Source organism: Tympanuchus pallidicinctus, unplaced genomic scaffold (assembly GCF_026119805.1).
Source record: "Tympanuchus pallidicinctus isolate F22 unplaced genomic scaffold, pur_lepc_1.0 scaffold32, whole genome shotgun sequence".
In the NCBI taxonomy this organism is placed as follows: domain Eukaryota; kingdom Metazoa; phylum Chordata; class Aves; order Galliformes; family Phasianidae; genus Tympanuchus; species Tympanuchus pallidicinctus.
In genome coordinates, this window is record NW_026294750.1 from 3,799,792 (window position 1) to 3,820,527 (window position 20,736).

At 48.3% G+C, this 20,736-nt stretch overlaps 1 protein-coding gene and 1 long non-coding RNA gene across 4 annotated transcripts; both read right to left on the reverse strand.

Annotated features, from left to right (window-relative positions):
* Window positions 1–63: 63 nt before the first annotated feature.
* Window positions 64–20,008, reverse strand: CUNH6orf89 (chromosome unknown C6orf89 homolog). Of its 3 annotated transcripts, none has more exons than XM_052698037.1 (8): window positions 19,889–20,008; window positions 16,930–17,137; window positions 15,445–15,610; window positions 6,576–6,730; window positions 6,175–6,314; window positions 5,313–5,439; window positions 4,627–4,750; window positions 64–4,276 (listed from the first exon to the last, which is right to left on the reverse strand). In XM_052698037.1, exons 2-8 carry the CDS (start codon window positions 17,116–17,118, stop codon window positions 4,191–4,193), a joined length of 987 nt encoding a protein of 328 aa, XP_052553997.1. In that variant the 5' UTR covers window positions 17,119–17,137; window positions 19,889–20,008; the 3' UTR covers window positions 64–4,190. The 3 variants fall into 3 exon arrangements, with proteins under 3 accessions (XP_052553997.1, XP_052553995.1, XP_052553996.1); XM_052698035.1 differs by lacking the exon at window positions 19,889–20,008 and adding an exon at window positions 19,372–19,683; XM_052698036.1 differs by lacking the exon at window positions 19,889–20,008 and adding an exon at window positions 17,439–17,674.
* LOC128087984 (uncharacterized) lies at window positions 13,372–15,436 on the reverse strand. Its single transcript, XR_008210100.1, has 2 exons — window positions 13,628–15,436; window positions 13,372–13,549 (listed from the first exon to the last, which is right to left on the reverse strand). It is a non-coding gene; the product is annotated as an uncharacterized LOC128087984 (long non-coding RNA).
* Window positions 20,009–20,736: the final 728 nt, after the last annotated feature.

The following is a 20,736-nucleotide window of genomic DNA, read 5'->3' on the forward strand; positions in this document are numbered from 1 at the left end:
AGTGGCTGAGACACGACGTGAAAATAAGAATCAGGAAAGGGGGAGAGGTGCAGTAACACTGCATTTCATTGCAAAAAGTAAAAACTTTTCTTTTTATTCTTCTTTACATACAAATCTCATTTATTTACACACTTTACAGACTTTTTTTTTTCCCAAGTATTTACAGAGTTCTCAATATATTAAATTATGACCATCCATAAAATTCTGCATTAATTGCATATTTACATTCTTTTTCTTTTAATCCACCACTGAATTTATAATGTTCAGCACTGAAACAGTCTTTATGCATGTATAGCTTTACTTCCCTGCACCCCTGAGCCTTTATATTGCCTCCCCCTCCCTACAAAGCGACAGCACAAAGAATAAATCACCTACCATTGGTTTGAATCTTCAAAGCCAAGGGGAAGACCAGCATCTCCCTTATTTAACTCAGCAGGACATGAAACCTGTGCTTTATGAGATTCAGTTTCCTGAAGGGGAAAACACACGGCTCTACAAACAGAATTTGCAAAGAGGACACCTCTTCTCACTTAGGGAGTTCCCACGCCGTGAGCTGGGCTTGCTGCTACAAAACCAGGGAGAGAAGGGAGGTGCTCTGAGCCAGCCCAGCTCCCTGCAGTACAACCAGCCTCCCTGCCAGATCCTTGCAGCAAGAGAAGCCAAAGGCCCAGGAAACCTGAGCCTAGAAAGTTCTCCAGGGTGCTGCAAAGGCAGCTGGATGCTGGGATCAGCAGAGAGAGACAGAAAACAATCAACAGAAACTGTCAGCTTGGCCCCTAGAAGTGATGCTGATTTCCTGGTACCGAAGGGAAACAACACTCCTTGAGTTCAGCACTCAGAGCAATGGTCAATGACCCTGCTTTTGGAAACCAGCTTTAAAGCACAACCATCCCGAGGTCCAGCATCCCACCTCTCCACCTCGAGGAGCAGAGAAACGACCCTTCCACACTTCTGCCCACAAGGTTCTCAGTGGCTGGCGTGACTTCGGAGAAGCTTTGCAACCTCAGGGATGTCAGGTGAATACAAGTCCCTTCTCTACCAGCTCACAGGCAAAGAGCACGGAAATGTTAAGAATAAGGATGCACACATTTACTGAGCACCCCGCCGGGCTGGCCAGGATGGGAAGTGGGCTGTTACCCAAAACAGGGTGCACAGGTGCCAAAACAAAGCTATAGGCAAGAGAGACCACGACAGACATCCAACCACATTTGTTGCTGCAATCTCTTGACAGCTGGGAAAGCAGATGCATTCCCCTCACTTCTGCACCAGGCTCAGCAGCTCGCTAGGAGCTGCCTGCTCTATAGATGAGGTGAGGTTCTGTGAAGCCAGAGCCCCAGATATGGAAGATGGCCGGGGCTCAGTTGCAGCCACACAGCCAAGGTATCCAAACCTCTTTTTGGCCATCTGAATTTTGCCACTTTGGCCTCACCTCCGAGTTGTTGGTACCCGGCTCCCTGCCTGTGCTGCAATGTGGAAGGTGTTAGCACTGCTCCTCTGGCAGCTGACAACAGCAGCTACTCGAGAAGCTGCACTACAGATTGAGGCTCTGCACTCGGCAGCAGCCGTGGCCAAAATCAGCTCTTTATCAGCAAGAGAATTGCCCTCCTGTTTCTGCTTAGCAGCTAATTCCTTACAGCTCTTGGAAAAGGAAGAGAAAATATAGTGGAAGTTTAAAAACAAATGATGTAAACTCCAAAGGGAGTAAGGTTGGGACATATGCAATGTATCACCTAGACACAGATCTGGAAACTTTATGCAGAGACCATAAAATGCACTTGGAAAGCTAATCTGCCAACAAGTCCAGATCCACCATCTCCTGGCCAACCAGCTGTAACACTGAGCAGTGGGGAAGCAACACGTGAGAGCACTTTTGCTAAGTAGGCACAAACTTACCCTAGGGTCCCCCCTTCCCCCAGTGTAAACAGCAACATAAATAGATCCATTTTCTCTGCTTTTTCCCAAAGGATCCAGACAGCCACAAGTGTGACACTCCAAATGCAGGCACCTCACAGACGCTCATTGTCTCTGCAGCTCTTTTAGAAGCTTCATTCAAGGGTGCTTAGAAGCAGCAGCATCACCGGATCGCCCTCCATCCCAGCAGCAATGGGCCCAGCAGCTCCTTTCCACGGGCACCTCCAACCCGTGTGTTACAGAAATGGACCAGGTACAAAAACAGGGAGAGGTGAGGTAACCTTGTCAGCCTTTGAATTTGACTTGAGAAGCTGCCAAAAGCGTAAATAGCAACAGTCACTCCATGGGCCCTAATTCCAGCATCACTGAGCTCCTGAATTTCCATTAACTAAGATCCAGGCTTTAAGAAGAGGGAGAGGGGTGGTGTGTGTGTGTGTGTGTGTGTGTGTGCTGGCATGTACAAGATTGCATGTTGTGTCACAAGGGTAAAACACACCCCAAGCATCAACAATATTAACAGTAGTCTGGTTAATCCGATTCCCTTTAATGTTTTACTACAAATTAAATTAGCCTTTTTCTGTTCAGAGTCAGCCTCCTTCAGTTCTATTGGACCTGGAGCACATTGGTCCAGTGTGAAAGGCCAAACTCTCCGACTAACACAAGTGCTGGGGTTGTTCTCGTTAGCTTACAGGAGGAAAAACAAGGGTTATGCACAGAAATGTTTGTGATGCAGACTAAATTCTCTCAGGCTACATTCTTTGGAGCAGGAACCGTCCTCTGCCTTGTCCTTGTGCAGGAGCCAGACGTGGTCATCCCACTTGGCAGCTGCCGTCAGCCCTTAATGAGATTAGTAAGACATTTGCTCCCATGTGCCTGCTCTTGTTCAAAAACAAAGGCTGGGCAGACATTTTTCCAATCTATCACTTTAAGTATATCTAAAATATTTACAGAGGAAAAGGTTCTTGCTCCTGAGAACGGAGTTAACTTGCTTTCAAACAAAACCCCTCCCAATTCCATATTAACAAGTGTGAGAGTATGTCCTGAACCCCAGCCCTGGCCTATGAGTTCAGCCTGACACATCTGTAAATGATCTTCAGCAGCAGGAACAGACCCAAAGGATCAAACTTGGAAGGGACAGCAGCATCCGCAGCCTGCAAACACTGAAACCAAGCCTCTCTCAGGGCACTGGATAAAGCAGTTGCTCAAGCAACAGGAAGCATGCGAAGGCAGCTTGGAACAGACTCAGGAAAAACCAACATTCATTCTGAAGACAAAGTTTCAGGTCTGGAAGAAATTGATGCCAAAACAAAACAAAACAAAAAAAAGCTAGGGACATGGAAAATTTGTGGTGCTCCCACAGGTAGCCTGGGCTGGGAACACAGGCAGTGCCTCAAAGCAAGGGATATATGAAAGCAATCACACAACCCCCACGTCTCAGGTGCACAATCAGAAGATGATCTTGCAGAGAGCTTCTCTGCATCCAGCCCCGTCTCCAAACAGAACCACTGCTGCACTCTCAGCACCTCACAGAAACCTGCATTTTTGTCGTAGGGAAAGAAGCGAGGGAAGAAAGCAGAGTCACAGTTTGACTCACCTCCAGCCTGCTGAGGGAGAACTGCAGGAGAGCGATCACAGAGGTCTGAACTGATTCATTTGGTACAAGAATGGTGCGGTGAGGGAGGCTCTCTGCACTGAGGCTGCAGTGCTTGTGGGAGCCCAGAAGCACAGAGCTGAGGCTGGCGATGCAGGGCGCACTGCTGAGGCACGCAGCCACACGTGTGAGAGATGGGGTGGAGGTGGGATATGTCAATTCATTCCCTTATTAGAGATGGCCTGACATGGCAGGCTTCAAGCCTCCTCCCCAGGAGGAATGTATACAGAAATGTCACACACACAGCCTTCACTCCCAATGTTCCCTCTTCCCCCCCTCGAAGTTTCAGAAGTGCCATAAATCCAGAAAGGACACAAGATTAATCTCATCCTGAGAAACCCTTCTGTTGCTCCTGGAAAAAAAAACCCTTGCTGCCAGCCCACAGCTTACCTGAGGGGACAGGAAAGGTCATAAATAGCTTGAGCTTCTCCAAAAATACATCTGAGAAAAGGCAAAGAATTACCTCAAGGGTCAGGACAACAGTCATTTTTTAACACTGTAAACATGCAGGGTGGCAAAGCTGCCTGTCACAGTTGCCCCACTCTATCATTTTCAAGATGTTGCCTTGGCTTCAAAGCTGAAAGTCTTCTTGCCCTGGAAGTAGCTCTGTTTTCCTATGCCACAGTCCTTAGCTAGCAGCTCCATAACAAACAACAGCTGGCTCTGTCCCTTTGGCCACGAAGCTCATCGTCCAGTAATCCGTGCTGGCATAACCTTTGGGAGATGCAATGAAGAAGCATCATTAGTTCAATTCATGCCTAACGACTGCTTGCCTTTCCCACGAAGGGAAGACGACACGCAGAAGCTCTTTGAGCCCCTGCCCTCAGTTTGTAACACCCAGCACAGCACTGTGTCTTGTGCAGCCCCTGCAGCTCAGTTCTAGCAATCTTTACACTCAGCATCTCATGGCATGCAGTTGTAGTCCAGGCCATGAATTCCAGCCCAAAATCACCATGCTTCTGTCTTGCTACAAATACTCACTGCAGGCACACACTGCATCCTTAAGGTGTCAGCTATGAAAAACCCAGCTCCCAGAGCCTGCAGATTACAGCACAGCTGCTCACCCAAATCTCCAGCTTCCAGATCCACCTTGAACATCTCGCAGTGTCCTCTGCACTTGTCCAGAGGTACAACAGTCAGGGTGAGCTGTCCACTTCCAACAACAAAGAGGCTGTGCAAACTGTAGCTCTAGGAAGAGAGAAGAATATTTCACAAGCCTTGCCAGCTTTTCTTGAATCTGATTGAACAAGGGCAAGTTACTGCCCTGCAACGAGGTGAGGCAGCACAAACTACAGGTTTGCTGCTCCCTCAGATACCAAAGCAAAGCCTCCCAAGGCAGTTCCTCCACGAAACTCACATGGAAACAAAGATCAGGCTGGAAACACTCATTTCTGTGATGTGCCCCCATTGCAGGTACCCCAAAACAGGTAGAACTTACTACCAGGAACAACTCCCAGAAAGGTGCCTTCAAGTGAACTGTGCCCAACTGTGCACACAGACCATGTGAGGAGCTGGGACACCCCATAGGCATTTCTTATTGCTGAGGGAGGTCTGGGACACGGTGTCCCAGCAGCACATAAGTAGACACAACATGCTTTCTCTCCAGTTCTGGGGGGTACAGCAACCTTGAGATGCCACACTGCACAGCAGTGGAAAGAACTGAAGACATGCAAATCCCCCAAAGGCCTAGAGAGCTTCTGAAGGACAACTCACAGTCAGGGAGACAATGGCTCCAGGATGAATTTCTCACCTTATTCCCCAAATCTGGATGGCGGATGAGAAAGCAGTTCTCTAGGGAGACTGTCTTGGGGAAAGACAGCAAAGAGGAAGTAGGGAAAAATTCCTGCAGAATCTGAGTTCTGTTCACAGACCTGTTCCTAAAAAATAAGTGAAAAAAGCCCAACAAGAAGAACATTGTATTACAGAAAGATCACATTATGACAATACTTCCAAGAACAAAATTGTTCACTAACACTGATCCTTGATAAACACAGATGCTGGCAGACCAGTCTGTTTTCGGATGGGGATGTGGGGGCAGACCAGAGAAGCTAAGAGCACAAACATCACTTAGGAGTAAAATTTGTCTTCCCAGATTCTTGACCTAAGCTCTTTTAGTACGTGCAGCAGGACAACATAAACAGGGAACAAACACATCATGGATATCTAAACAACTTCCTTCCCCTCTTCCCTTCAAATTATCCAATTATCCTGCAGGCTTCCCTGGCACTTTGCAAAAGTCATGGTACCTCTTTTCAGCCAATAGAGACAGTGGAGGACTTTCCAGAGATTATTAAACATGCAAATCAGTTGCCACAGGTGATCAGACCACCGCCCAGCTGATTAACACATGGCCTGAAGAACAGGACCAAGCAGTCACTGGGATATTTTTATCATGCATGAAGCCACAGCACGCAGAGCTTCATTTTAGTGCATAAATACTCTGCTTGGATCAAGTCAGAGTCAGCAGGCAGACACAAGTCTGTCACCCACACCTCTTCCCCTTCCCTCCTGTTAAAGTGCAACTAGCAAGCTCCTGAGAGCTCACACAGACACACAGCCCTGCAGCACAGATGGACACATCCATCACCTGCATGGTTTCATCTTTGACCCACCAAGGAAGGAAAAATGGGAAGCTCTGTCTTGGGAGGCAGCTCCACAATTCAGGTGAATTTTCTTCTATGATAATCTCTGCCAGTTCAGGATCCTGGGACTGAAAGTGCTTTAGTTCTTCGTATGAGAGAGATTGTCCTGTCTTAAACAACACAGAAACAAAATAAAAAGCCTTGCACTGAGGGTTTCTCCCCTCTCCTGTTTCCATCTATTGAAGAACATCCAAGAGTGACAGCCACCAAGTTTGCCACGTGTCCAACCACAGTGGTAATTAATCAGAGGAACAACTTGCTAGGGATGCAGACAGCTCTTTGCCCTCCTGACACATTTAAATTTGGGCTAAATGTATTCTTAGGTGTACATTCCACCTCAATTAATTATGAATTTCGAATCCAGGTATTACCTTGGTTAGAAAAGGCTGAGACCTCTGGAGTTTTTCTGATAGCTCCCCGATGTCTGTCACAATCTGAAGGCTTTTCACAGTAGAACATGCTGTGCAGTTTGCAGGAAGTGCAGAAGTGTTTTGTCTGCAACCTGCTGCCCACCAGTCCTGGCATTCTTGAGAGGAAACAAGAGAAATGAGCTTAATTAGACCAAAAACGAGACGGAAAGGAGATAAAACTCGATGATAAACTCATTATTCCTAACATGAAACATGGAGAGTTTCCAATGCCTGTAAGTTGTTCAAAACAATCCAAACATTTATCAAAAAGACACCTAGAAGACAAAAATAGAACTGCACATTGAAAACAGTAACTCTAACAGTCAGTGTTGGTGCCACAGACCCTGTTAACACATCCTTGAAACCACAACCCTCCCCTTTCCATCTGCATTAGCTCAGAAGGACTCTGTCCTGGGCAAAGTTTGCCATCTGTGATGTGCAGATGCTGCTGGGAAATGTGGGATTTCAGCAAGACGTGGTGCTGATGTGTTCCTTCCTCTCATGCACTGACTTGAAGATAAAATGGGGAGAAAAGTCTCAATATCAGGAAAATGTTGGCAATATATGCAACAATTCGCCTATTTCCCCCTGCACTACTGCCATGTCCATTTTAAGCTTCAGAAACTAGCTGAACTGGCCTGCAGTGAACACTGCACATATTTATATCTTCAAAACTACAGGTTTTAAGTGAAACCATTACTTGACATCTACAGCTCACCTCCCTCCTTCAACTTGCAGCCCAGCCCAGGAGAGCAAGTAAATCCTCACAGAAGTGACTTGTTGCAGTACTGAACAAACAGGACGAGGGGAAACACTGCTGAACATCCCATGTATTTCTGTGTTAAGGGATCCACAGCTGCAGCCAGCAGGCCAGGAAGGCACAGCTCTGATTCAGTGGCAGCGACAGCCGTGGCGTTACAACCTCAATCCTACAGGGAGACGTGAAGTTGGGCAGATGCAGCAAATCCACCCAAACACCTGATCTGTCAGGGTGGCTCGGGGCAACCCGAGGCCCTGGACATGCCTCATATGAGGAGTCCAGAGATCTGTCTTCACAGCAGGCCCAGCCCTCCCTGCAGTGCCAGCACATGTCAGAACAGCTCATGCCTCCTGGACATTGCTGCAGAACGCCCAGGGAAACGGAGCGGATGAGACAGGAGAGAGAAAGAGGAGACAGTGCAGCCTGCCTGCAAAATGGTTGAGAAGTGATGCACAGCAGCTCCTCAGGCCTGCAGCCTGCGTGGTGCTATGACTGCGGCATCCAGCCACGCTCACACTCCTGCTTACAGCTCATAATTGATGAATACCATTTAATAGCAAAGTATTTGCTTCGTTTTTCCCTCTGATGTCTGCAGCAGACAAAGAGCAACGTTACGGGGGGCTGCAGGCTCATGGGGGTGTTGCAAGGAGGAGACGATTGGGATTCATTTTGCTTTTTTCCTCTGAATATTTCCAATCAAACCACACATGCTGCAACTTCCCACCCTACTGCTGCGATATGGATGGGAAGGGATCAGGATGCAATCTGCAGTCCTGCTGGAGGAAGCATCCACGGTGGTTTTGGGGAAAGGAGTAAAAAGGAAAAACAGAGTGTAAAAACCTGATTGCAAGCAGAAGTCCCGCTCCCATGAGAAACTGCTCCAAAGCATTTTCCCTCCCCTGCTCACAAGAGAAAAAAGAAAATCTTTGTTCCACTGGCTGTAGAAAGCTTCGGTTTTACTACAAAAAACTCAACTCACAAAAAACAGCTGGTCAGCAATGAGAAACAAAAGGCTGAAAGATCTCTCCAGAGGAAGGGCAGTCACCAGAAGAGAACAAGAAAACATATCTTATAGTCTGTCATGATGCAGAGAGCAACACCACTATCATCTGTTTCTCTGCAAAACTCAGAGCTCATCCCAAAGCTTTAAGCTCAGACGTCCCAAAATTCTCTCCCAGGTCTCAAGGCAGCACCCCACATAGCTGGATGCTAATCAGCTTTGACAGTACAGAGCTTGATTCCTCCTTTGAGCCAGGCTGGGATATTTGCATTCTCAATTGCTTGATTCAGGAGGTTATTTCTTTTCCCCATGAATAACCCTAGCAGAGCACAGTTGAGACGCATTTCAAATGCTGCAAGTGGGACTGTGGGACTCTTTTTTTTTGTTGGTTTTTTTTTTTTTTTTGGTAATTAATCTTTTAGATTGATTGTTGAGGGTGTTAGTCTGTGCACCAGCACGCGTGTGACTGGCATGACAAGTATGAACAGCATGGAGGGCCTGCCCTTCCAAAGGAGGGAGGGAGATGGGACCTCACATAGAGGAGAGGGCACGCAACTGCACACTGGGGACCAGAGCAGGAGGTTTCCCAAGGCTGCTTATTCTTCCCTTTCGATTACACTCCCTGCATTCCTTTTACATTATCACCCTGCCCAGACACCCTGGGGGATTGTTTTGGTTTAAGCCAAGCAAACTGCCTGTGCTCACACAGCCTGAAAGATGCACTCTCCATCTCCACGCAGCCGTCACGCCACGGTCCCATCCACTCACATGCAAACACTGAAGTGCTGGGCGTGTGCAGCTATCCCTATGGAGTCTGGCTGCAGGGAAGCAGCTGTAGCAGTGACACACTCCACTACCCATTACGTGACACGAGTGTGGGCCAGTCCCAGCGAACCTCTCCTCTGCACTTGTGCTTTCTCGTCGCCCTCGGAGGGGCAGCTTTCGGTTTGTCACACAGAACCTCAGCTCCCCACTGATCACACTCACCCAACATCTGCTTTTGTTCTTCGTTAGCTCTGCAGAACAAGGCCTGTCTTCTGCCCTGTGCCTGGATAGGTCCTAGCAGCACCAGGGCTGTGGACTTCCAGCTGCCAGCATAGCACAGATGAAGAGATAACTTCCCTTAAAACACGTCTATGATTAATGCTGGCAGCAGTTCGTGGCTGTACTTTCCACTGTGCAGAGAAATAATTTTCAATTTACAATCAGTTTAACATGTGCGCCCCGCCCTACTTGGCCATTTCCAGAGGATCTCCCAAGCTTTTTGGCTGTCCCTAGATCTACAGAGGGGTGTGTGTGCGCAGCCCCAGAGATGCAGGGTGGGGACGATCACATCGGATCTCCTGAGGTTACTGAGAAGACCTGGCCTTGCTTCTGCCCACCGCATTGAAGCAACAAAACTCATGGAAACTTGCCCACGTAGATGTGAGAGCAGCAGCAAGGCCTCAGCAACAGCCCTGCTCTCTTAAGGGTCCACATAGGAGGCCAGTATCAGTCTGCTAGTGCAGTGGGTCAGAGGGAAACCATCTGGCAGAGAAAGCTTTTGCTCCAGGAAGACACGTGGAGCCAAGGGCAGCTTCGGACCCTAACAAAGTGCTGCAAACATAAACCTTTCTGCAGGCAGAGCTGCAGGTGTGGACACAGCTTGCTGGCCCCCCACCAGGTTGTGGTCAGGTTGTCCTTGGTTCTGAGTCAAGAATGGCCTCCAGCTGTGTTGGGATCTCTGCAGACTTACAGATACACACTCCTCAAGTAAACAGCTCGTATCTCCTTCAGCAGCAAGCTTATCACTGTCTCTCCCAGACTTTATGGGAAGTTAAAATTATATTTTAAAAAATTGAAGGAGTTCACAGACATCAATTCATTATTATATATCAATCATAAATCAATCTGAAGTCAGGCTAAACTGGTAGGTTCCCAAATAAGTCATAAACAATACTTGCTAGTTGTAGTGTAGAAGTCCTGGTCAAGGAAAGCATCACGGTGAGGTTTTAAATGTACACTACACAACTTCAGCACAAGATCCTCACCTCCTTCTCACACTGAACACTTCTGTAGCTCCATTTTGAACATATTTATGCCTGGAGGAGAAAGTAACTCCCAGCTTGCTTTGTAGCATTTTTAGGAAAAGCTAGCAACAAAATAACAGCTACAAGTAAATGCCTTAATAAAACTGAGAGAAAAATCAACAGCTTGAAGAACTGCTCTCTCATGTCACTAATGGGTAACGAATGGTCAAACAACCCAAGGGTGATTAGTCAACCTTCAATCAAGCACAAAAATTATTTTGATCCAACAAGCCATTGTGAAATCAAGTCTGCTCAGCCCAGCCCAGGAGGAACTCACAGTCCTGTGGGACAAAAGAGCATCACTTCCAGGAAAAATCTTCACCTGCCAATATACAAAACTGAAGGCAGGGATGAAGCTGTCAGGAAAGTCCACCACAACCTGCACCTCTGGTTCTGTGCCCTGTGCTGCTCTGGCGGTGTCTGGCCTGGAGGAACAGAATGTTTTTGAAGCAGATTCCTCTCAGCTGCTTCCAGCTGTCTGACACTTGACTCTGCAGAAGGTCTGACATGCCCAAGTCATCAGCACAGAGCTCTGCCCCTGCAACAGGTTGTACATGGCACAATCCCTCTTTGCTGGGAAGTAAACCAAAATGGGAATTCACTTGGCAAACAAGGAAACAAGAACTTCTGAAGACACCAAAATACAAAAGCAACAGGAAGAATTCCTCATGTTCCGGACTGGCAGTTAGTTGGGAGTTTACTACCAGGAAATCCAAATAAACATTCCACTGGCTGAACCAAGGCCAAAGTAAGGCAGCATTTGAAAACAGCTTGGCATCTCACTGCACTGCAACATCAGCCTTTTCTTCATCCTCCTTTGAATGAGCCAACACAGGTGTCTGCTGGTCTGCTTCAGGCTGTGTTATAAAAGGATGCTGACATGCACACAGATCAGATAAATGGGCAGCTGAAAGGGGATGGAGGCAAGCCCTGTCTGCAACCCAGGCCATGCTCACACAGACCTCAACATGCACAAGCTCCTGAAGTGGGAACATGACTGTCTGCACAGATAGAAGAGCAAAAGAGCTTGAACAGACAAAATGCACCTTCTTTAGGAAGGAAAAAAAAAAAAAAGATCCATTGTAAGCAAGATGAGAGGGCTGTGCTGAAGGCAGGAAAGAAAGGCAGTATGGTGATTAGTCTGTTACGATGAGCAAGTTAGAAATCAGACCCTGCTTTATGTCCCAAGCAGCTTTCTTGTTCAAAGCTTCCATTCAAAGCAGATCCACGCTCCTTGGGCTCACAGATCAGCGAACCCAGCAGGTCAGATGCAGTGTGGGCTGCAAAACCTCCTGAGAAAGGCAGACTGAATGCTTAGATTCTATGCCCACGCTGAGCTCAGGAAGCAGAACCTCTCCCTCAGGTAAAACAGGCACGCTGGATGTTCCCTTTTTGCATGGAGCTGAGCCAAGGATAAACACGCTGCAGGGCTACAATAGGGGGGAAGGCAACAAACTTGGAACAGAGAGAAATCTGGTAGTGGCTGGCCCATCACAGGCTGCCTGCAAAGGGTTAAGTCCAGAAAGAAGCCAGAGCCTGGCCAGGCGCCAAGGCAAGCCTGGAGCCAAACTGAAGGTAGCCAGCCAAGAGGCAGAGGCTGCTGTCTTCTCCCAGCTGAGCAGCCCCAGTAACCCAGCTTGCTGTGACCCATCCCCACAAATTGCTCTCAGAGGCACCTGACAGCCCCCCAGTGTGATACGTGCCATTTACAAGGTGTTGCTTAAACACAGCTCCTCTAGCAGGGTCCATTTCTCTGAAACAGATTATGAATAAAGCCAACAAACATGTTTTCTAGCCCTTCTGGTCTATGCAAAAGGGAGTTTTTAAACACAAGGAGTCATCTCTCAGCTGGGAATAACTGCACAGGATCACTTCTCCAACCCTGAGCTACATGTATGCTTGCATCTGATTTCTGAGGCGATGAGCAGCTACTTATGCAGCTGATTTTGAACTGTGTTGGATACATTTGGTCAGGACAGGGTCTCGTTATTAGAAGCAAAGCTGGCTATTCCTTTAGGTCACCACATGCTGGAAACAACTCCTGTAAATGGTCATACTGTTGGATGAGAGCCTATTCACCACTGACCAAGGTTTGTGAGCTGCAAGGACTTAGCACACTGGCAGATATATGAGATAATGTAAGAACAATTCATGCTCTGCTCATCCAAATCCTTGTTCTGTGTGGTTGGCAGGGAACAGTTACCAATACGACACCTAAATTCATATTTAGATATCAAAAGAACTATAAAGATGTCACACTGCATCACAAAGGGAAGGAGCACAGATAAACATGTAGTGTCTCACCTGGCACCTATTACTACACACTCAAGGAGTTCATTGCATTTCCTCCCAACACTTGCAAGGGAAAAGGAAGCATTCATAGCCCAACTTTGAAGGGAGAGAACTGAAACACAGGTAGAGCGACTTCTCCATCCCAGAACATTCAGAAAAAAGAAACAAATCCAGGTTACACAGGCCCTGCTTTCTCTGGGAATCCTGTGTTAACCCAAATGCCTGCTCAAAATTCAGTGTTCCTTACAAAACACAGACCCCAAAGGTCAGCAAATCTCCCACCTCCCTGGGGATAGGCGCAATGTGAGGCACTCAGATGTCCAGCAGAAAGCAAAATGCTCACGTGATGAGAGGCACCCACCTTGCCCAGAGCAGGCAGTGTGACCCAGCACTGGGGTTTTCACAAGCTCTGCACAAACATGAGCTCAGGAAGAGTAAATGCAAACCACATTTGTGTACAACCTTACCCCAACCAAAGGGACCTGGGTTCCTAACCTTGGGAAAACAGCTGAAACAGAGGCACAGGGGCCAAACCCAAAGATACAGAGTTGGCTTTGAAGACACAAAGGGTGGGAGCATTAGTTTTTATATGGGAATTGATCTGAGGGATAAAGAAGGCAAGGAGCAGAAGAGAAAGAGAGTCAAAGTGGAAATTTACTTTGGACCCAATCCTACAAACCTAATGCAACAGACACAGCTTTGCACACACTGCACTCTTCGCTTTGGCTGCGAGGTGGAGGCTCAAAGGTCTTCCCACAGCCACTGGCACAGGCAGCCCTTGTCATCCACAGCATGGCTCCTGGGGTGGAAGGGACTAGGATGGAGGTTAGGAGGAAGATGGGTTACCCTGAGCTGGAGGGAGGGGGAGCAGCCATCCCACACCCCTGCTCACCTCAAAGTGCTGTCATCACACTGATTTAGGGCTCTTGGGGAAACCTGCCTGCCCAGCCCACGTCTACCAAGGGAACAGGCTCCAACCTGCAAACCAGCAAACAGGAAAACTGCTTCCAGAGCAGGCGCAGGAGGGACAGCACAGCCCCAGACCTCAGCCCCCCGCCGGCCCCAGAGGAAGTGAAATGAGCCACCCACACAAGCCTGGCTGCATCTGGGCTTTGTCCACACCATTTTGGGCTGTGTGGCCAAGGGAAGGCCGCCAGCACCGCCGGTGGGCCAGGGCGGCCTCCAGACTGCTAAGGGGTGGCTTTCAGCATGAACAGCCCAAGCTGGACTTGTACTGGTGCCTGAGCACAAGAGGTTTCAGCCTCAGCTCCTTCTAAAAATTAATCTAGCAACTCAGAGAACAGAAGAAGAGTCCCTGGGCTGTGTTCTTCCTTTGCAGCGCAGACTCCTTGCATGGTGTCTTCTATACAAATGGAAAGTGCTAGGCCTGCTTACAAGATCCCCTACTCTTATAAGATTCCCAGAACTCGTGGAGGCACGGGGGATTTTCTGTGCATTTAAACAACCACCTCACATCCTGATTCCCAGAACCTCACGTTCCCTTTGGATGTTTTCTGATCAGCTGGTTTTCACATCAGCAGCCCAGGCCTGGGCACAAAAGTCTCCATTTGTTTCCTTCCGCATACAGAAGCAGAGGGGTGTTCACAGACCCACGTAAACACACTGACACATAACAGGCCATCAGGTATAGAGTTGGCTTTGAAGACACAAAGGGTGGGAGCATTAGTTTTCATATGGGAACTGATCTGAGGGATAAAGAAGTGTCAAACGGCCATCAGAGCCATCACTTCACCTTTGTTTTTTCCTCTCTACGAGAGATCCCAATGAGTAAGGAAGGAAGCAAACAGTGGGAATATCCCAGCCCACCCATACAAATCCAAATGAACAGCCAGCCACACGTCAGGGGAACACAGGGAGACACAGAGAGAATGCAGAATGGTGCTGGCATTTCAGGGAGGCATTTTTAGCTACAGCAGGAAGGTCAGACCCAAACAGAGAGCTCCAACACAATGAGCTGCTCATGCTAAATATAAACCACCCGAGGGCACAGACATTAGTTTGTTTTTACAGTGAGCCAACAGACAATCAGCACTGTGCCACAGCCCTGCTGAAAATAACTCACAGAGCCCATGCTTTTGCCAGGTGCTAGCCTAAGTCAGTGGAAATGATAAGTGGGAATGAGAAATACTCACACTTTCCCATTTCTGCTATGACCATCTCCCATGACAGCACCATCTCGTGACAGATCTATCCAGCTTCCTCACACACACCGTACCTAATGTTACTTTAGCTGCTGTGAACACTGTAGGCTCTCAGGCCCACAGTCCTTTCCCAATATGCAACTTGGCAAAAGCTACTTTTTCTTAAGCCCAGGTCACATCTGGAGGTTTCCACACTTTGTACACAAATATGAACACAAATTGGTTTTGTATGCCTAAAGGTGACGTTTACCCAGCATAGCTATCCCACCGTGGCTCCAAGAACTGCAAGAAAACAAGAATGTGCAAGAAGGAAATCATGAAGTGAAGAGATAAAATATGTTTCAGCCCCAGTGAATAGAAGGGAAAGTGCCCTGGCTAGAAGCCAGGATGCTATTTTTAAATGCAGTGGAAGGAAAAGGGAAAACCATGGTGTCAATCCAATATCGCATTTGGTGCCCAAGGAGACACTCAAGTGATTTGTGTGGATGGTATTTAAGTCGGTATTTCTTTCTAGGCTTCTGTTACAGAAGAAAAATGATTTCCTTACTCTCAAGCATGTACTTCTTGGCAATAGGGAGAGAGAGCAGCCGGATGTGGCCGATGAGGGAGCCCCAGGCGTGGGCTCTGGAGAGTGGAGTTTCGGGTGGCAGCGGGCTGTATGGCTGGATCACAAAGTACACAGTTAGCAAGACCAGTCCCAGCGTGAGCAGGCCCTGCAAGAACAAACAGGCACGTAATTAATTACACTGCAGTGAGCTGATGTGTCCTCAGCACAGGACACACCTGAATGCTGAGGATGGGCGCTGTAGGATGAACCTCCAAATTTCCACTGTGGGTCCTCACTTATCTGTGGTGCTTTTCACATACAAGAGATGTCACTCGGTTTCACTGCTATCCAAAACCAAAATTAAGCAGCCTTCAAAACAGAGCCGCACAGCTCTGTCCATTTATTTCAGTGCTGCTGTTCACCCAGCACCAAAGCAAAGAGGATCATCCACAGATGGCTCAGATTCCTCCCACCTCACCAAATGAAAGCCTGCGCTTCCTCCATACCTCTTACACGAGGTTTTCAAAGCTTTTTGCAAACATCTGTCAAGCCTTGAAGCGTTTTGGCAGAGGTGGTGCCAGCTCCCTCCCCCACACAATCCCAAAGAAGCCTTCAAGAGATGACACCATGCCATTCTCCCCAACAAAGTCAGAGTGAACCAACAGCAAAATCCAGAAGAGGAGATGGAAGTTCAGGTCCCCGGTTTCCCATTCTCCAGCCTCATTTTACAGCTTTTATAGGAAGGGAAGATAACAGCATGATTACTTTTTCTAAGTGGAAACCACTGTGATGATTCTGCAAAGACAGCTGAACATTATGCCACTGAGAAGTTCTTTACACTTGTAACATCTCCTACCTACTTATCAGCATAGCATCCTTTCCCCTACTTGGGAATGCTTTTTACAGCATCTCTTAGTTAAGTTTCTCCAAGCATTTTTCTCTCATCGAGCACCATGGCAGCAGGTTCATTTTGTAGACTAGGAGGAGAATAAAGATGGGTGGAAGCTCAGGACAGAATCAGAAACAGAACTTGGATGCCTTCGTTATACAACCCTGAACTTTGAGAATCTCCTTCCTTCCTCACATTTCCACTGAGTGCTGGCATTTGGAATCATTGCCTGAAAAATCAATCCAAAGACTTTGTTCTTTAATAATTTAAGGAGAGGGAGGTGTTGACATGTTCAACTTTCAATTCACACCAGTAATTCCAAATCTCAGTCGGTTGCCTTCTATTTTCAAACCAGCTTATGGGAGGAAAGAAGAAAGCTATGCTTAACATCTTCTTCAGTAAAGAACTTGGAAAACGCAATGGGAAACAAATGGCTCAGATGCAAAGGGAAAAATTCACAGAATCACAGAATTGCAGGGGTTGAAAGGGACCTCCAGAGATCATCAAGTCCAACCCCCCTGCCAAAGCAGGCTCCCTACACCAGGTAAGAGCATTCAGAGCCTCAAATGTGCTGTGCATGCACAGAGATGCCTTACCTTGTAGATGGCCACTAAGACAGGGTAGCGGGGAGGGCCCCTTTGGGGTTCATTCCTTTCCAAGAGCTGCTTGATGAATTTCTCGATGGCTTTTTCTGACATCCCACACTGGTGCCCAGTCTGTCTCACCAGATCAATTGTCTCTGATAGCTTGTCATAGATGCTGAGCTCGTTGGCTGAAAGCTCCATGGCCTCCAATGAAAAATCCCTGTGGAGAGAGAGACTCAATGCATTACAGAAAGCACACTGCAGTCACCCATCTCAACAGCAGCAGGTGCAGAAAGATCCCAGGAACACAAAGAAACAAGGCAGCTGCAGTCCTGATCTCTGCTGGGCCGGTATGAAGATAGTGCTCTGAAGGGCACTGAAAGCAGCAGCAAAATTTCCTAACAGCAAAAGAAGCAGCGGAGATTTGCAGATTGTGTAAATGAACAGAACTTCCCAGAAATCAGTGAAACTCTATTTATTCATCTGTTCCAAACGATCCATGCCATAAAGCGACTGCTTACCGACTACGAGAGCCAGCACTAAAAGCTGATCACCACAGACAGCAGCCAAGCCAAGCTCTCCTGCTCTATAATTGTAGTCGCTTATTTTAACATAGATTTGTTTTCATTAAATACCCTGTCAGCAATAAGAGGAAGGCAGGGAAACAAGCTGTATGCACAGGGTAAAGTTCAACAGATTGCAATTGGTTCAAATTTTCGCAACCTCATGTCCAGGCCAACTGATTATTAAGTAACAGTAATAAGATAGCAGCGTGCTCTGCAGGCAGGAGAACCCTTGTGTCCCACGGAGGGGTTGCCTCCAGGTCACCCACATGCAGAAAGGCAGGACAAACTGCGTTGTGAGCTACAGACAGACACTAAACGGCACCTGATGGCAACTGACTTCCCAAAGAGATTTCAAAGGGAAGCTTGTAGGAATGCACCCTATGAAGGGTGAATGTTAAGACACCAGCAAAAGAAATCTGTTCCTCTGCTGCTCCCCTTGTCTGCCACAAAGGCAGAGCTCTGCAATACCCAGAGGAGCAGATTTGTCTGCACAGAACAGAACCCAAACTGTGGGTTTCTACAAACCAGAACTCAAACCACAGCACTTGTAATATTTTTCTGCAATGCTAGGATGCTGTTTCAGAGAAAAACAAAACAGATCAAAACCAGCAGGGCTGCCAGCTTCTGCAACTGCTTCACTCATCCCAAGAACATCCACGTTCTGCTCTTGCACATTTACGTGGCCACACAGTGAATCAGATCAGGAAAACCATCTTGCTGAAGAACAGTCCCACCTTGTTTAGTCAGCAGCTGCCTGTACACCTTACTCAGACACTTCACATCATGTTACAGCAACAGCAGTGTCAAATATTTAACTACAGCTTTAGAAACACCATAAGAATACAAAGAAAACTGAACTCAGAGCACACAAAGAGAACATACTGCACTGCACTGCCTGGTTAATTAGCTTCCAGCCCTGTTCTGCCACCATTCCCTCCATTTCGGGCAAACATTTGTCCTAGATCTCACTACCTGAGCAGCCTCACGGGCTGGCAGAGCTGCCCAGAAGCAGGTTTGGATCAATACATCATTATGGACTGTAAGCTCCCCAAGGCAGGGACCTTTTCCTCTGGTCAGCAGAGTAGGTGGAGTGCACTCAAGCTCTATAAAAACAATGCACTGCTTTACTAACTCTTTTATTTATGTAATAAAGAGCCAGCACATCTGCATGATATTAAGTGCCTTTTTTTCCCCCTCAGCTTTTAGTTGCCTTGACAATGCAACCAGTGTGTGACAGGTTATCTCGCTTCCTCTTGTTCCTACGTGCCAAAACTTTTGCCTGTGAAGCTCCCAGTGCTGAATTCCTCTGCTTGCTGGATCTGCCTGGAGCTGCTTCCACATTTATCCCTACAGAAATGCTGTCAAACAGCAGCATCCTCCTTTCCAAACAGCAGAAGCATCCTGCTCTAGTAAACTGCTGAGACACATCTTGATGCACTGGAACAGGTTGCCCAAGGGGGCTGTGGATGCCCCAAACCCAGAGGCATTCAAGGCCAGGCTGGACGTGGCTCTGGGCAGCCTGGGCTGCTGGTTGGCAACCTTGCACATGGCACAGGGGTTGAAAATAGATGACCCTCGTGGTTCTTTTCAATCCAGGCCATTCTGTGATCTTAGTTCTCTCCACCCCCACCTTTGTATTCAGCTCTGAGCAAGCACATTTGCCAACAACCCCTGTGAGTTACAAGGCACTGAAAAGCCCTGCGTAACTCCTTGGCAAACCCAACAGCAACCTGCATCCTCAGCCAGGACACTAGACACTACTGAAGACACCTTTTTGAGAACAGACAAAGCCTTAAAAATATATATATAAATAACAATCCATTATGTTCCTTCCTACACAACCAGGCTGAGAAAATAACAACAAGAGGCCACTGTATGCAACACGCACATGGGGCGGGCCTTATTCACAGGGCAGGCCTCCCCAGCACAACATCCAGGCGTTCTGTGCCATTTTCGATGAACTCTGCCAGCCCTCGAGGTTCCGTTTGGTGACGGGCAGCAGCCACTCGTCCCAGCAAACAACCAAAGCCAGCTCTGCTCCCACAGGGCTGGGAACGAGGGCCTCAAAAAGAGAAATACTGAGCAAGGAGCGCTGCGGGAGAAACCTCGAGAAGGGAAAGGCCGCTTCTATGGGGAAAACCCGACACAGAGCCGCAAGGGGAAGATTTCCACGCTGGGCTCTGGATGCGCCGTGCCCACAACGAGGCCTTGCATCCCACCGCCACAGCGCGGCCACCGCCGACTGCGAGCCAACGTCCAGGCTTTAAGATAAATAAAAATCGTTATAATTAAATAAACAGAGGCAGAAAACGCCTCCACGGCCCCGCGCGGCCCACGGAGGCCCTCAGGCCCAGGCCCCCCCCCCGCCGCACGGCTCCCGCCCGCCCCGCCGCCCCCGGCCTCACCCCGCTCCGCCGCCCGGCTCCGGGCTCCTCCCGCCCGCGGTGGAGGCGGGGCCGGCCGCTTCCTGCTTCCGGCGGAGGGAGAGGAGGGAGGCGGCGGGGGGAGGATTTTCCTTCTGAGGCAGCTTTAGTCCTTTTTCTGCCTTATTTCTCAATTGATTTTGATTTTCAATTCCTCCTTCCCTCGCCCTCCCGGCTGACCTCCCCTCAGCCTCCTGTCCTCCAGCCAAACAGAATCACAGAATCTCAGAAACACCCAAGGTTGGAAAAGACTTATGAGATCATCCAGTCACACCGCCCACCAAACAAACCCTCACCTGTCCCACCCTGCAGACCCTCCCCCACCTTCACAGCCCTCTACTGGATGCTCTTCTATATCTTATGTCCTTCTGATGTTGTGGCCCCTCCATCAAGGCACCCCTGCACCCCTCAATCTGCTCCCTGACCCCCGCGCCATTCCCAGCTATGATGATCACAGGCTGGTTTTTGGTATCTGCTGCTCTCAGGTCCCCATTTCAGCCTCATTCAAGCTCTCAGCCTCGGCACCATCCTGCAGCAATGAGTTCTGCAGCTCGATCAGACACCGCGAGGATTCCGTTGGGATTTCCTGCCTTCCCAACCCCAGCTGATGATGTAGGGAAGTCTCCACTCCACTTGAGCACGATGCCAGAGGACTGGAGGGAAATCCTCCAGGATCACTACTGGGCATTCACAAGCAAACGCTGGCTTTGCTGGAAGCTGGCACCTGGCACTCCTAACACAATTTGTCCCAACGTGTCAGGATCCCCCCCAGTTTGCCAGCTCTCAAGGTGCACAAACAAAGCAAATTGGAGGCAGACACCTGATGACCT

Excerpts from the sequence above, each read along its gene's own strand:
- CUNH6orf89 (XM_052698035.1), bottom strand. Across the intron at positions 15,611-16,929 it reads TCTTAGTGGCCATCTACAAG|GGCCTGCTCACGCTGGGACT; the intron begins GTAAGGCATCTC and ends TTGTTCTTGCAG. Across the intron at positions 5,440-6,174 it reads TTCCCATTTTTCCTTCCTTG|GAACAGGTCTGTGAACAGAA; the intron begins GTGGGTCAAAGA and ends CTTATTTTTTAG.